The sequence below is a fragment of the Equus asinus genome, chromosome 1, assembly GCF_041296235.1.
Source record: "Equus asinus isolate D_3611 breed Donkey chromosome 1, EquAss-T2T_v2, whole genome shotgun sequence".
NCBI classification, from domain to species: domain Eukaryota; kingdom Metazoa; phylum Chordata; class Mammalia; order Perissodactyla; family Equidae; genus Equus; species Equus asinus.
The window spans coordinates 160722486-160737059 of record NC_091790.1 but is presented as its reverse complement, the minus strand read 5'-3'; the positions used below and the strand labels follow the sequence as shown (position 1 = coordinate 160737059).

The following is a 14574-nucleotide window of genomic DNA, read 5'->3' as shown; positions in this document are numbered from 1 at the left end:
GAAAGTTGTCTGGTAAGCATGGAATCACACCTCAAATCCCTCAGCAAGTCTAGTCTTCCCTACCATAAAAAAAGAACCCCAAATCAATCCTCTTCTCTCTAGCTCCACTCCCACTTCACTCCCATGACCGCCAGACTCAACTCATGCCTGAAGCCTTCTCTTGTGGATTTATTTTCCTAGGGGAAGAAAATGCATTGGCCAATGAACACAATGTATCTGGTTTATCTGTTACAGTTCTCACTGTATATCAACAAATTGGCCTTCTGATGTATATGTCCATCACTTATGAGTCTGGTTAATGTGAATCTGCTCCCAGAGCCAAGACTGAATTTTTCAGTTCACAGAGCTAAGAGACAGATTCAGGAGACCTAGTCCCCATCAGTCCCACTAAAGTACGACTGCCCAAATGGCCTTGTCTAAGCAGCCAGCTGGGCCTTCCTTGGCAGACACACTGCCTTCTTAGTATACAACTCTTCAAACTTGCCATAGTATACAAATGTTTTGCCCTGAAGTGTTTTTTTTTTTTTTTTGAGGAAGATTAGTCCTGAGCTAACATCTGCTGCGAATCCTCCTCTTTTGCTGAGGAAGACTGGCCCTGAGCTAACATCCATGCCCATCTTCCTCTACTTTATATGTGGGACACCTACCACAGCATGGCTTGACAAGTGGTGTGTAGCTCCGCACCCAGGGTCTAAACTGGCAAACCCTGGGCCACCGAAGTGGAACATGAGGAACTTAACTGCTGTACCACCGGACTGGCCCCCTGAAGTATTCTTTTTAAAATAATAATGCTGGGGCCAGCCCTGTGGCCTAGTGGTTAAGTTTAGCATGCTCTGCTCCAGCAGCCCAGGTTCGTGGGTTTGGATTTCAGGTGCGGACTTACACCACTGGTCAGCCATGCTGTGGCAGCGACCCACATACAAAATAGAGGAAGATTGGCACAGATGTTAGCTCAGGGCTAATCTTCCTCACCAAATAATAATAATAATAATGCTAAAGTCAATTACAACAATGGTATTCAAAGTGGATGAGCAAGCTGATCCACTGAGGTATGAAAACAATTGAAATTCTATTTTTATTTTTAATCTAAAATATTAAGAAGACTTTTGCTTTACTATACTTTGCCTTTACTATATTTAGTAAATATAATTATATACCAATATAAGAATTTTGCTTCACTGTAACACGAGAACCCACAGTCAGTCAGACAGGCATCACCTGTCTCACGAGAGATGTGAGGTACCCAGGGGGAGGGGCGAGAGTGCCTCCCTTAGGAGGGGTTGCTGGTGGCGCTGGCCCTTAGTCATTCACTTTCTGTGTCTTGTGATTTATTGTAACTTACTCGTGCTTGGTTAAGTGGACTTACAGAGAACTAACTAATTCTCACAGAAAAGATTTCTGCAGAGAACTGAACTGAAAGCTCTTATTAAAATTGCAAGCACAAGAAAAGAAAAAAGAAAGGGACAGAGCCGACATTTCTGACTTATGGTACAAGCTCTTCATCACCTACATTATGGTATAAAAATAATGATGATCTAATGAAATCTGACAAGGTCAGCCAAAATATGGAAATTTGCAGGAGGACTATTTGAAATACGGATTTCTAACCACTATTTATAGTTAACTTTGCCCTACATGTATGTTTTGCATTAGTATGACAGTTAAAATAGGTATTTTTCAATTTCTATTTTGTGGATATTATATCACATGTGTATCATATATATATATAGTGTGTGTGTGTGTGTGTGCGTGCTCAAAATTTTTAATGATACAATGAAAAGCTTTAAAGACCACTAGATTAAAAGATGGCATTTGGAAGAAATCTGACCTCATTATCTTTATTATTAAGTGATTGAAAACTAGAATTATTTCATAATATCCTTATAGATAAAATAGAGATTGTGCTTGAAAGTGGGTTATTAGTAACCAGTTATACCTAGACCACCAGGGCTTTACAATTTGAGAAATTTGGTCAGCAGCACCCAGTAATGACTCTAGAATCAGACTGCTTGGCTGTTAATCGCCACTTCAATCATCGCCAACTACACCCTGGGGCAAGTTAGTTAACCAACTGCACCTCAGCTTCCTCAACTGTAAAATGAGAATACTATTGGTACTTTCTGCAGAGTTATTTTTAGGATTTCATGAGCTAATATATATAAGAGTTTAGACTAGTGCCTGGCATTCAATAAGTGCTCAATGAATGTTAACTAATATTAACCCAGCTTTGGTTAAATTTGAAAAAATGAAAAGCCAGCTCTCTACTGCCTCTTGCTGGCCAACAGGGGTCACTACACCGCAATCTACACGAGGGAAGATAAATAAAATGAATGCTTCAATTGGAGAAAGAAAAGACTTCCAGCGTTTGAGCAAACATCCATGCTTAACGTCAGATAATTTGTGCAAAATGGTGTTGAGGAAAATCAGTCACCCTAAAACTAAGCAATCCGTGAGAAGTATAGGAAGAGAAAAGACGTTAAATACCTTAAGAAATAATTAATTAAATAATAAATACATTTTAAACGTGTAGAAGCAATCTAAAAGGCAGAAGCACATTTTAAATGGTAGAGCTCTGATGCAGAGACCTTGAGAATTCATAGTACAATAGAGCTGTATCTGCTCACTGAAACGACCAAGTGTATTTCAAGTTCTGCCTTGATGCTTGAGGGGTGAGAGAGGGTAAGAACTCCCCTATTTGCAGATTCTGTAACAACAACGCTATTGTTTATTGAGTGCTCACTCTATGCCAACTGCTTTACATATATCACCATTTTTCTTCTTGGACTTTTTAACATGAAAATGTTCAAATATATAGAAAAGGATAGATAGAATAATTAAATGAACATCCATGTACACATCAGTCAGTTTAACATTTAACACTTTCCATATTTCAATTTTTCTGAATTACTTTAAAATAAATATAGATATCATACATTTTATCCCCAAATACACCAATATGTGTGTCTAAAGATAGAGATATTTTTCTACATAAGCACAATGCCGTTATCATACTTAGTAAAAAAACAGTTGTCTAATATCATCTAATGCCCTAGTCTGCATTAAAATTTCTCCAGTTGTCCCCCAAAATATATTTTATATCTGGTTTATTAACCAGAACCAAGGAGAAACCATTGCATTTGGTTATTACATCTCTTAGATTTCTTTCAATCTAGAACAGCCCTTCCTCAGTTCTAATTTTCTTTTTTTTATGACACTGACAAGAGACTGAGCCATTTGTTTTGCAGGATGCCCCACCATTTTTTCTGGATTTTTCTGATTGCATCCTCTTGGTGTCATTTTATTCTCTTTCTAGTTCCCGCTTGATTATATTGAGGTTAAAGATTTTTGGAAACAATACTTCACCGATAACGCTGGTGCTTCATATTGTGTCACATCGGGAGACACGACGTCACGCTGGTCCACTTTTGGTGATGATAAGATTGATCTGGTTGAGGTGAGAGAGGCGAGATTTCTCCACTGTCATTATGTTTTTCCCCTGATTCCTGCAAGCACTCCCTGGGGGATAATTTGGCCAAACGTGAACATCCTGTTCCTTGTACCCCTTTCACCAAAGGGTTTCATTGATGATCCTGGCATGAATCAATTATTTCATTAGAGGCTGCAAAATGGTGATATTCTAATTTTATCATTCATTTTACATTATTTAGCTGACATATTTTTGTAAAGAGAACTGTTTCTTCATTGACTCTTGCTGTTTGGTTACCCTGAAATACAGCTGCAACTAGAAAGGCAGGATAAATGTTTATTCTCAAATTACCACTTTTCAGAGCCAAGAGTTGGTATAATAGTCACCACCAATAGCACAGCAAATGAGATTTTTAAAAATTGTTTTTCACATTTGGCTGACTCTTTGGGGAATGACTTTTATATGTTTGACATTTTCAATCAATTGCAATCGTTATTTTTGATGCTCAGATTTTTCCAACTTTGGCCAGTGGGCATTCCTTCAAGCGGGCTCCCGTCTGTTTTTGAAAGGACCTCGTTTGAGGATACCTCCTGACTTTCTATCATAAGATAATCCCAGTGCTCCTGTCCGTTCCGAGCTCTTGACCTGGCATCAGCCGTTTCTCCAAGGAGCCCGGCTACCTTCTAGCGGGGAGTGGTATTCAGAGATCAAAATCTAGGTGCCAAGGATAGCCATGATCCCAGGCCCTGAGTTCGTGTTACTATTTTCACTTCAAAGTTAACACAGGGTTTTTATTTCATTGTTTTTATACTTGTGTCTTATTTTACACTGGAGTTTTCTTGCACCTAAAAACATTAACAAAATTACTCTTTTAATACTTACACCAACCCTGTGAGATATGGGAATCACACCTGATGTTATATAACTTGTGATCATAACTTACGTTATGGTCTCTATTTGAAAAGCAGGAAATTGAGACGAGAGGCGCCCAAGGTTACACGGCCAGTAAATGGCAGCGTTCGGATTTGAACGACACGCTACTTCCATCGGAGAAGGGAGCCCCAGACATTCAGAGGTGCTTCTCCAGGGAGCAAAGGGTCCTTGGAAAAGGTATCAGGGAGACGATTAGGGATGGGGGTGCGGGAGCAAGCGGATGGAGTGAACAGATCGGTCCTGACCGACTCCTCCAACCCGGGAGGGCAGGACCAGGACGAACTGCCGTGTGAAGGGACTCTCGGGGTCGTGGCCTGGGTCGCTGTTCCACCTCAAGTCTGCCCAGAGCTCCCTGAAGCGCACACACACCCAGGAACCCAAAGGTGAGAAAACCCGGCTGGGACCAGCTCCCTGCAACCCCGATACGGAACCCACCAGCCCTGACCGCCTTCCGCTTTGTGCCCGCCCACCCGCCAATCAGAGGGAGCCATGAGCACGGGGGCGGGACAACAGAAGAGTGTATCCAATGAGGAGTCAGCCCCCGGTAGCCTCAGGACCAAGCACTTTAGAATCGTGGTGGAGAGGGGAGAGAAGGCAGTAGGCTTGGCCAATCAGAGTGAACGACTCACGTCGTTGAGGACCGGTAGCCAGTCAAAAGAGCTCTTGCACCCAACTTGCCCTGCCCACGCTTCCCGCCTTTCCCTTAACTCCGGAGTCCACTGCACGGCGGCCACAGGACAAGGGTCGCAGGCCGCCGTGCTGCGCTCTCCGTCCGCTTCTCACACCGCTGCTCCCGACCCCGGGCTGTGCAGGCGCCTGGTGGGGACATGGAGGACTCGGGTTGCGAGGACCTCCGGAGCCGGGAGGCAGAGAGTTTTCTCTACTTCGCCTACGGCAGCAACCTGCTGACGGAGCGCATCCACCTCCGAAACCCCTCGGCCGCGTTCTTCTGCGTGGCCCGCCTGCAGGTCAGTGCGCCCCGCGCAGCCCCTGCGAGGTGGAACCCGCGCTCCAGGTGGGGCCAGGGCCCGGACTCCAAGAAGTCGGCAGTACGGGGCTGGGAATGCAGCGCTTCCTGCCAGGAGAACATCGGGTTCTCCTGGGCTGCCCCTTGCTCCACTCTCCCGGGCCCTGTGCTTGACCCCAGCGAGCCCGGCTACCCCCGCATCCGTGTTCTCCGAGGCTGCCTGGGCGCCCCCTCCTAACGTGTCCACCAGCCGCTCCTTCGGCCCGGATCTGGCTGCCCTCTCTGGTCCCCTACCTTTGGGCCATCCTCCCAGAGCCCCTTCAGTCTGTACCCCTGAGAAGCCGTTTCTGACCCAAGTCAGGGAATCAGTTGCCTTCTGTTATGTACATCCCTTTGCTACAGGACTTGTCACCTGGTATTGTCAGAATCCGTTTACCTGTCTTTTGCTCCTAATCAGAGAGGTCCTGAAAGCTCAAACCATGTCTGATTTATAGGAAGGGCTGAGCTCACTTAAGTCAGGTGGCTGGATGAACCATAACTCACCTTGGTAAAAATCACTGCTCTTCAGTACAGTCCATTCATTCATTTGGTACATATTCTTCCAGCCTTACCTGGAGACACGGAGTACGACTGGCTGCTTTGAGACCTCCCAGGCTATAGGAGAGATGTGCAAACAAATTATGGGCAAGACCTTTTGACATGGTTGAACTAGACAAACATGGTCTCTGCTGTCGTGGTCAGGATTCTTAGTTGCAAGCAACAGAAAGTGGCTGATTTAAGCAAAAAAAAGAATGTGTTGAAAGCCTGTCTGAGGGCTCACAGAATGACAGGAAGGTGGGACCACTAAGCTGACAAAAACAGGCAGGCATAAAGGGAGGCGTGGCAGCCATAGCACAGCCAGCTTCACAGGACAGAAGCAGCCCAGGAAGGGAGGACTGCACCACTGCTGAACTTAGTAAACGTGGATGCTGCATGCTGCATCGCTGTCACCACCTGCTCTGGACCCTGCCTGCCACTGTCGCTGCACCCCTGCAGTTCCTGAAACCCAGATGTGGTTGCCACCATCAGGGTGGAGTTTCTGCCATCCTTGGGCACTAGCTTCTAATACAAAGCCCCAGGCGGGCGCCCTGATTGGCTAAGTCTTAGCCTTGTGCCCCTGCCCTGACTGCAAGCAAAGCTGGGAGAACCAACTTCTGGCACTCTCTACCCCTCAGACTCATAAGGTAGGGAATTCCCCAAGTGTGAGAAAGAAGTTTAGATGCTTATAGTTGAGATGAGGGGGAGAGATGACAAGCAAATGATTATTCAGTCACAGTTTAAGATGGTCAATCTTAAAAAGGAGACATATTGTACGTTCCTCTCAATTTTGCTGTGAACCTAAAACTGCTCTTAAAAAAGTGAAGTCTTTTTTTTTAAAAAAAGGAGATATACAGGGTGCTTTGGGAGTGAATGACTTGAGGACCTGACCTAACTGGGATGCTCAGTAAAGCTCTTCACGAAAATGTGACTTTTAAGCTGAGACCTGAATGATTATGGGGGGCGGGGGGCGGAGTTGGGGGGCGGGGAGACGAGGAAACAACATGTACAAAAGACCTCAGGAAAGAAGCAGCTCCATCTTCCAGCTAGTGTGGCTGGAGTTTAGTGTGTGATGAGGATGTAGCATGAGGACTGAAGAGGTAGGCAAGGGCTACATGTTACAGGACCAGCAGAGGCCAGGGAAGGCTGGTCTTTATCTTGAGAGCACTGAGAAGACCCATTGCAGAATTTAAGCAAATGAAAGATCAGATTTGCCTCGAAAGCTCATTCTGGTTGCTGTGGAAAATAGATCGGAAGGGGGGCAACAGTGGATGTGGGGAGCCCAGTTAGAAAGCTTTTGTAGCAGTCTATACTGGAGATAATGGCCCCTTGGACTAGAGTGGTTGCAGTGGAGGGCAAATGGATTGGGACATATTTAGGAGATTAGAGTGTCAGGCCTTGGTGATTGATTGTGAAGGGAGGAGGAGATGAATAGGGGTGACTAAAGATTTTGGTGCAACAGGGAGGATGATGATGATGTTTGTAAAGAGAAGAAAAGAATCAGGTTTGGGAGGGAAAAATCAAGCTTAGTTTGAACATACTGAGTTCGAGATGCTAATTATACCTCCAACTGAGCAGGAGAATATTAGAACTACTCACTACATGTGCTAGGCTCTGTTCGAAGCATTTTTGAAGCTCAGAAGAGAGCTGGGCTGGATTAAAAGATGACTGGAGTACTGGATGGGATTTGGGATGGCGGGGAATGTGGCTGTCTTGAGCAAACTGCTGAATGAACAGAGAAAAGGGTCTAAACTTGAGCCCTAAGAACCCCAATATTTCAAGACCACGTAGTGGAGGACGAGTTGGCAAAGGGAATTGAAGAGTTCAAGGAAGAGCCTGAAAGTCTGGAAGGAGGGAGATCAAGACAAGGTGGTTAACTATGTCAGCAGCGGAGCAAGATGAGGAATGAAAATTCTCTGTTGGATTTAGCAATCAGCAACCAGTTCCTAGTGTGGTGGTAACTTTTAGCAGATCTGTCGATGTCCTGCCAGTGGTACTTGGTCCTGGAACATCCAGTAAACCAATTGAAGGTACTGGTCACTCAGAGTAGCCTTTTTCCTGAAATGTCTGACAAGGTTTTTAAGAAAATAAAGGTGACAAGAATAAAATAGAAACCTTAGATTTATTATCTAGTCCAACCTTTTTTTTGTTTTGTTTTCTGATGAGGAAGATTGGCCCTGAGCTAACATCTGTGCCAGTCTTCCTCTATTTTGTATGTGGGACACTGCCACAGCATGGCTTGATGAGCAGAGCCAGGTCTGTACCCAGGATCTGAACTGGCAAAACCCTGGGCCGCCGAAGTGTAGCACGTGAACTTAACCACTCAGCCACAGGGCCAGCCCCTGTAAGCCACAGTTTTTGTTGCTGTTAAGTGGGTATGATCAAGTTCTTGGCAGGATAAAAATGAGAGTCCATATAAAGCTCATAGCACAGTGTATAGAACCCAGTAATTTTCCAGTAAGTATTAGCTGCTCTTATGATTATTATAGATATATTAGTACAATTCATGAATATTAGATTAATGTTCATAAGTATACAAATCACCCTCCATTGCCTGCTCCCTTGGGACAAACATGGTGATTTATGCTAGTAGAATCCTCTCTACAAATATAGAAGTAGAGAGAGTGTTAGAACCCTAAGTAGCCATCACCCAGCTTCAACAGTTGTGTACACTCTCATTGCCTCTCAGTTAAAATCTATGTATATGTAAGTGGACTGGGAAGTAATTTTCAAAACTGAAAGTAGTTGTGTTAAGGCATTGGGATTATGCCATTCCCCTCCCCAAACCTTTTGTTTATGGTAAGAGACATGTACATATTCAGTATACATTTCATTTTTTAAAGAAACGTGTGAACAAAGACTGTCCTTGAGATCTGGGTCCTCGTTTATCTTTGTATTTTCCACAGCTGCTTACGCATAGAAGGAACTCAAAGTTTATGTTTTAATTGCATGGAGTTCAAGGTAAATCTTTTTTTATTTTGAGGAGGGAAATTTTGGTTCAAGTGGATATTGATCATATCACTTTGGTTTCCTTTGTAGGATTTTAAGCTTGACTTTGGCAATTTCAAAGGCAAAACAAGTGAAACTTGGCATGGAGGTATCGCCACCATTTTTCAAAGTCCTGGCGATGAAGTATGGGGAGTAGTATGGAAAATGAACAAAAGCAATTTAAGTTCTCTGGATAAGTAGGTGGCTTCTAATTATAAGTTAAATAATTACTAATTCAGAAAGTGGATCATATACAAGGATGTGTATATATGTGCTGGTTTTTCAAAACCATGTGCTACAGACATCTTTATACTTTAGAGTTAACATAAGAGGTATAATTGCATTTGCTGAAAAGAAAAGCCTGGAAGGGTCACACTTTCTGATTGAGACTTGGGAGGACATTTGTCATCTCTTCTGTAAAAGATGGAAGTCCTTATTTTCATCCTGTTTGTCATTTATGAAGATCTCTTTGTGGTTTCATATTGTGTGAAAAGGCATGAAGATTTTTGTAATTGTTACATATTTTTCTTGCTTTCAAAAGCAGTTGTTCAATTTTCATTGAACCAGTTATTAAAAAATAATTCTTTAAGGTGGCAGTTGAATCGGTAGAAAGGTGATAATAATTTGTAAAAACTTTAACAACATATTAGAAATGCTTTGATACTGTTTTAACTGGAACGCTCAAGAGTTGTGTGGCAGAGCATTTAATACAAAGAAAGTCGCCAGAAAAGAGCAGGATTTGAGGTGAGCAGCTTCCCTGACATGGCTGCTACTTCACCTCACTTGTGGAGAGAATGAGCCATCCTCTCTACTTTTCTCCCAGTGGGTATTCTCTTGAGGTCAGAACCCACAGTCCATTTTTTGTAGCCCAGAGAGCAATGCTTCAGGGGTATAAAGATTGAAATAACTACAGTGAGGCATGTTTTTAGATATAAATATAGAGCTCTGTTAGAAGTATACCAAGTCTCAGGTTTTCTGTTTGACATGCTAAGTTTACTTTTGATGTGGTAGTATTTATATGTTCTACTCTATCCCAAAATACTTGGGAAGCAAGTACATCCCTGTATAGTTAGACTTTTAATCCAGTAAACTAACTTGGCTGTGTCAAGTATGGTTAAAATTTGGCTGTTCTGGTTTCAGGCAAGAAGGGGTTAAAAGTGGAACATATGTCCCAATAGAAGTTAATGTTTACACTCAAGAAGGAAAAAAAATAACCTGTCGAAGTTATCAGATGAAAAATTATGAGTCTGCTCCCCCATCCCCCCAGTATAAAAAGGTAAGCTATTTACAAAGATTTTTGGTGATTCCTTTTTAATTTTCACTAAACTAAGATAAAGAATATCTTGTTTTTAAAATGCTTTGTGTGTTTTAAATTCTACGTAAACAATTTATTTTAATCAAAATGTTTTTTAATACAAAAAGGATAGTATATTTACCTAAAGTGCAAATTCAAAAATGTTCAGATGTATTTGAAATGATAGAACTATATTCCTAAAACTTTGTTTATTAAAAAAGAGCTTTTATTAAGAAAGAGCTTTTAGAAATGTATGAGTCGTAATTCTAGGCATGTGTTTTTTCTTTCTTTCTTTCTTTTTTTTTTTTTGGTGAGGAAGATTTGACCCTGAGCTAACATCTGTTGCCAATCTTCCTCTTTTTGCTTTAGGAAGATTGTCCCTGAGCTAATATCTGTGCTAATCTTCCTCTCTTTTGTATGTGGGACACTGCCACGGTGTGGCTTGATGAGCGGTGTGTAGGTCCACACCTGGGATCCAAACCCGCGAACCCCGGACTGCTGAAGTGGAGCATTCAAATTTAACCACTACACCATTGGGCTGGCCCTGTATTTTCTTTCTTTTGTCTTTATTTTAAAGATTGGCACCTGAGCTAACTGTTGTCAATCTTCCTTTTTTTTCCTGCTTTTTCTTTCCCAAATCCCCCCAGTACATAGTTGTATATTTTAGTTATAGGTCTCTCTAGTTGTGACATGTGGGACGCCACTTCAGCATGGCCTGATGAGTGGTGCCATGTCTGTGCCCGGGATCCGAACTGGCAAAACCCTGGGCTGCCGAAGCGGAGTGCACGAACTTAACCACTCGGCCCCGGGGCTGGCCCCTGTATTTTCTTTCTTAAAGTAGAAAATAACATGCTAGTTTGTTTTTAGTAGATTTACTCTATACATATGCTTTTGTAATCTTTTTTTCCCTCCACAAAACAGAATTTCATGAACACTAAGATTCATTTTTATGGGGAAAAAGTATATTTCCTATTGCTGAAATGTTTTCCATCCCTAGATGGAAAAAAAAGGGCACACTGCCTTTCAAAATCAGGGAAACCACTTCCACAAACACAGGAAAAGAATGTGGGGTAGAGACCCCAACATCCCTTTTCAAAAACCCAAACTGAGGTACTTGTTAGCAGGCAGAATCAGGACATGGCACCTGGAGTGGGTGACGCAGTTCCTGTGCCTGTCTGGAATTTTCTAGGATGCAGCCTAGAGGAATTAGCCTGGGATGGATCTGGGAAGTACCACTGAACACAGTTGCTGTCTATTCCCTCATGTCCAGTTCAGAGGTGGAGTAGACTCTGGGATTAAACTAAAACTGCTACCTGTAAACTTTAAATTTTTTTGAGGAATGGAGTTTTTTCTTAAAAGATCATGCAAACTCTAGACAATAAGTTTTTGTCTTAGTATAAAAATATTTTAAATCACATTATTGATTAAAATTGATATTCCATGAGGGTGTATCGTGTAGCGTTGAAAACTCCCTGCCCATTCACGCTCAATGTGAGAGGAATAACTGTCTCTCTGTTTTGTTCTATAATTGTTTATTCTAGAGTTATCTGACAGCTAATAGTTCATACTTTGATGCTGCAAATAAAGCTGTGGTATATTATGTTCCTAACTAAAAGGGATTTTTTTGTTGTTGTTTATTTTAACTATTTCTAGGTCATTTGCATGGGTGCAAAAGAGAACGGTTTGCCACTGGAGTATCAAAAGATGTTAAATGCAATAGAACCAAATGACTACAAAGGAAAGGTCTCAGAAGAAATTGAAGACATTATCACAAAGAGGGAAACAAAAACTCATTAGGACCTAATAGAATAGATCTACAAATATTTCCTCCGTGTGCTAATAGATTTTTAATGGTTAGAAAAGGGATCTTCGATATCTCTGTATTTAATATATTTTCACCACTGCTCTGAAGGGACATCTCAGTTGGGTGACTCCTTGTTTTCAGAACATAAAAAGAAACTGGGTTAGGAGTTAGACAATTGAAAAGAGGGCCTCAAGGCACCAGAAGTGCATGACGGATGGATGTGGGTACTCCTTCTGTGGGCACTTAAAGTTATTTTCTTGAGTGGATCTGAAGTGTCGTCTTGCTCTGTGACAAAGGATCAATTTGCAGCTTAACGATGGTGCTGGTGAAATGCTCTGCTCTGGGATTTTTTAAATCAGCTTAATAAGAGCAAGCGAACTGCAGAGGCAGTTGATAATAAAGTTTTTTTAATTTAAAAGATGGCATGCTGTTCTTAGAGAAATGAATGTGTTTGTGGTTTAGCCCATAATCCCTCCTAAAGTACTACATTTCATTTTATTAGAGAGACTCAGATCATCACACGTGCTGGGGCTGGTCTTGGCCACACACAGTACACTGGAGGATTATGGCACAGACTCTGGAGCCAGACAGCTGGGGCCAGCTGTCAGTTTCACCACTTTCTAACTGGTAGACTGGGTTATTTGACTCTGTGCCTCAGTTTCCTCCTCTGTAGAATGAGGACAGCCAAAACTCCTATGTCTTAAGATTGTTTTGAGGAGTAAATATATGTAATGAGTTTTGAACAGGACTTGCCATATAATAAGTATTAGCAATCATTATTGTTCTTATTAAAGAATTAAGTTTGGGGGCCGACCCGGTGGCGCAGCAGTTAAGTGCACACGTTCTGCTTCCACGGCCCGGAGTTCACCGATTCGGATCCCAGGTGCGAAGGTGGCATCACTTGGCAAGCCACGCTGTGGTAGGTGTCCCACATATAAAGTAGAGGAAGATGGGCGTGGATGTTAGCTCAGGGCCAGTCTTCCTCAGCAAAAAGAGGGGGATTGGCAGCAGATGTTAGCTCAGGGCTAATCTTCCTCAAGCCAAGAAAATAAAAATTAAACAATCTGGTAATCATGAGAAATACTGTTTTAATAGTTGTTTTCAGGGTAGTACTCCCAAATGTCATATGTAACGGATTTCCATTTTACCAATGATTTTGGCCCTCTAACCACAACACAGTCAGCTTCTGGATAAACTATAACAAATGTAGTTTTTAAAAAGAATTTCTGGGCTTGCAAGAAAATAAAGGAAATCTTAAAGGTGTACCAGTCCCTCTCTCACAAAAGAAAGAAGATAAACTGAGCTGAAAGGATGGACAGTACTGGTAAACAAATGCCCCTGATGTCCTTGGGTGCAAATGCCAATAACAGCCCTGGAAGTAGACTACTAGCCCTTGAGCACTCCTGCCGCAGGACAGGAAAACAACCTGAGGATTCTGTGTGAAACCAGGACCCTCCAGAAGAAAATGGTCCCTAGTCGGTAAGCCTGATGACTCCCAGCAGAGCAGATGCAAGTCTTCTCTGAAAAAAGCAACCCTAATTTAGGTCCTTAGGATTTCCACTTAAAATTTTAAGAGATAACAGTAAGGGAAATGGTACATCATGAGTGAGAAGGGAAAAAGCAAATTTAGATCCCCAAGGTTTTAAGATACTGAAATGATCAAACACAGGATATAAAATAAGTATATATGGAGACTTGAACTTCTGGGAAGGTAGAGCAGACATACTCTTCCGTCTTCGTTTAGTTAAGTACAACTAAAATTCTTGAACATTATATATAACAAGAACTGAAGACTCAAAGATGGAGAGAAAGCAGGCTAGCTAGGGATCTCAGGACCCAAGGCATGACGTGGTGCTGAACTCCCTAAATCTTCCCTTGCTTCCTACATCTCGGACTTGTAGCTGAAGCCAGCAACCTGAAAGCACCAGTGAGCAAAGACCGAAAAAAACCCAGAAAACAAGAAAAGCCTGATCTCTATCCAAAGGACAAGGAAAGGGATGATCTGGCAAGACAGAAAATTTTCAGAAAATAAATGCTCTACTCCAGCCAATTGTGGGCCTCCCACCTCTACCCATGCCAGCAAAGGCCAAGAGGGAAGCCTCAACTTTCACCCTTGCCAGGCTGTAACAAGGCACCCTAACCCTGTCCCTCACCACCACCACCACCACCAGGGCAGTGTCAGAAAAGGTCAAGGAGGGAGCCACCCAGCAGTAACAAGCCCCGCTCCCCACCCTCCACAGTGTCAATGGAGACATGTGGGGAGCCTGGACTTAACCCCCATCTAGCAGTAGTAAGGTACCTCTCCCCCACCCTTCTGGCTTGCTGTCAGAGGAAGCCAAGTGGCAGATCAGGATGTCATCACCACCCAATGGTAACAAGGCACCCGTCCCTGTGGTGTCAGTGGAGGCCGCATAGTGGGCAGTAATGATGCATTCCTATTCCTCCCAGCCCAGGAGGTATCAGTGGGAGGCCTAGTGGGGGAGCTGGAACTCCCACCTCCACTTAGCAGTAACAAGGTGCACCCTCACTTGGATGACAGCAGAAGCTGAATGGGAATCTGAACTTCTACCTTCATTTAGCAGGAT

General features: G+C 42.8%; 1 protein-coding gene across 1 annotated transcript; it reads left to right on the top strand.

Moving 5' to 3' along the window:
• The first annotated feature begins 4952 nt into the window (after positions 1-4952).
• Positions 4953-12255, top strand: GGCT (gamma-glutamylcyclotransferase). The gene is made up of 4 exons (XM_014841059.3): positions 4953-5328; positions 8943-9088; positions 10032-10167; positions 11839-12255. The coding sequence occupies exons 1-4, from the start codon at positions 5188-5190 to the stop codon at positions 11980-11982; spliced, it is 567 nt and encodes a 188-aa protein (XP_014696545.1). The 5' UTR covers positions 4953-5187; the 3' UTR covers positions 11983-12255.
• The last annotated feature ends 2319 nt before the right edge of the window (positions 12256-14574 follow it).

Coding starts and splice junctions, on each gene's coding strand:
- GGCT (XM_014841059.3), top strand. CDS start 5,188: ATGGAGGACTCGGGTTGCGAGGACCTCCGGAGCCGGGAGGCAGAGAGT. Junction 5,329..8,942: donor TCTGCGTGGCCCGCCTGCAG/GTCAGTGCGCCC, acceptor TTTCCTTTGTAG/GATTTTAAGCTTGACTTTGG. Junction 10,168..11,838: donor CATCCCCCCAGTATAAAAAG/GTAAGCTATTTA, acceptor AACTATTTCTAG/GTCATTTGCATGGGTGCAAA.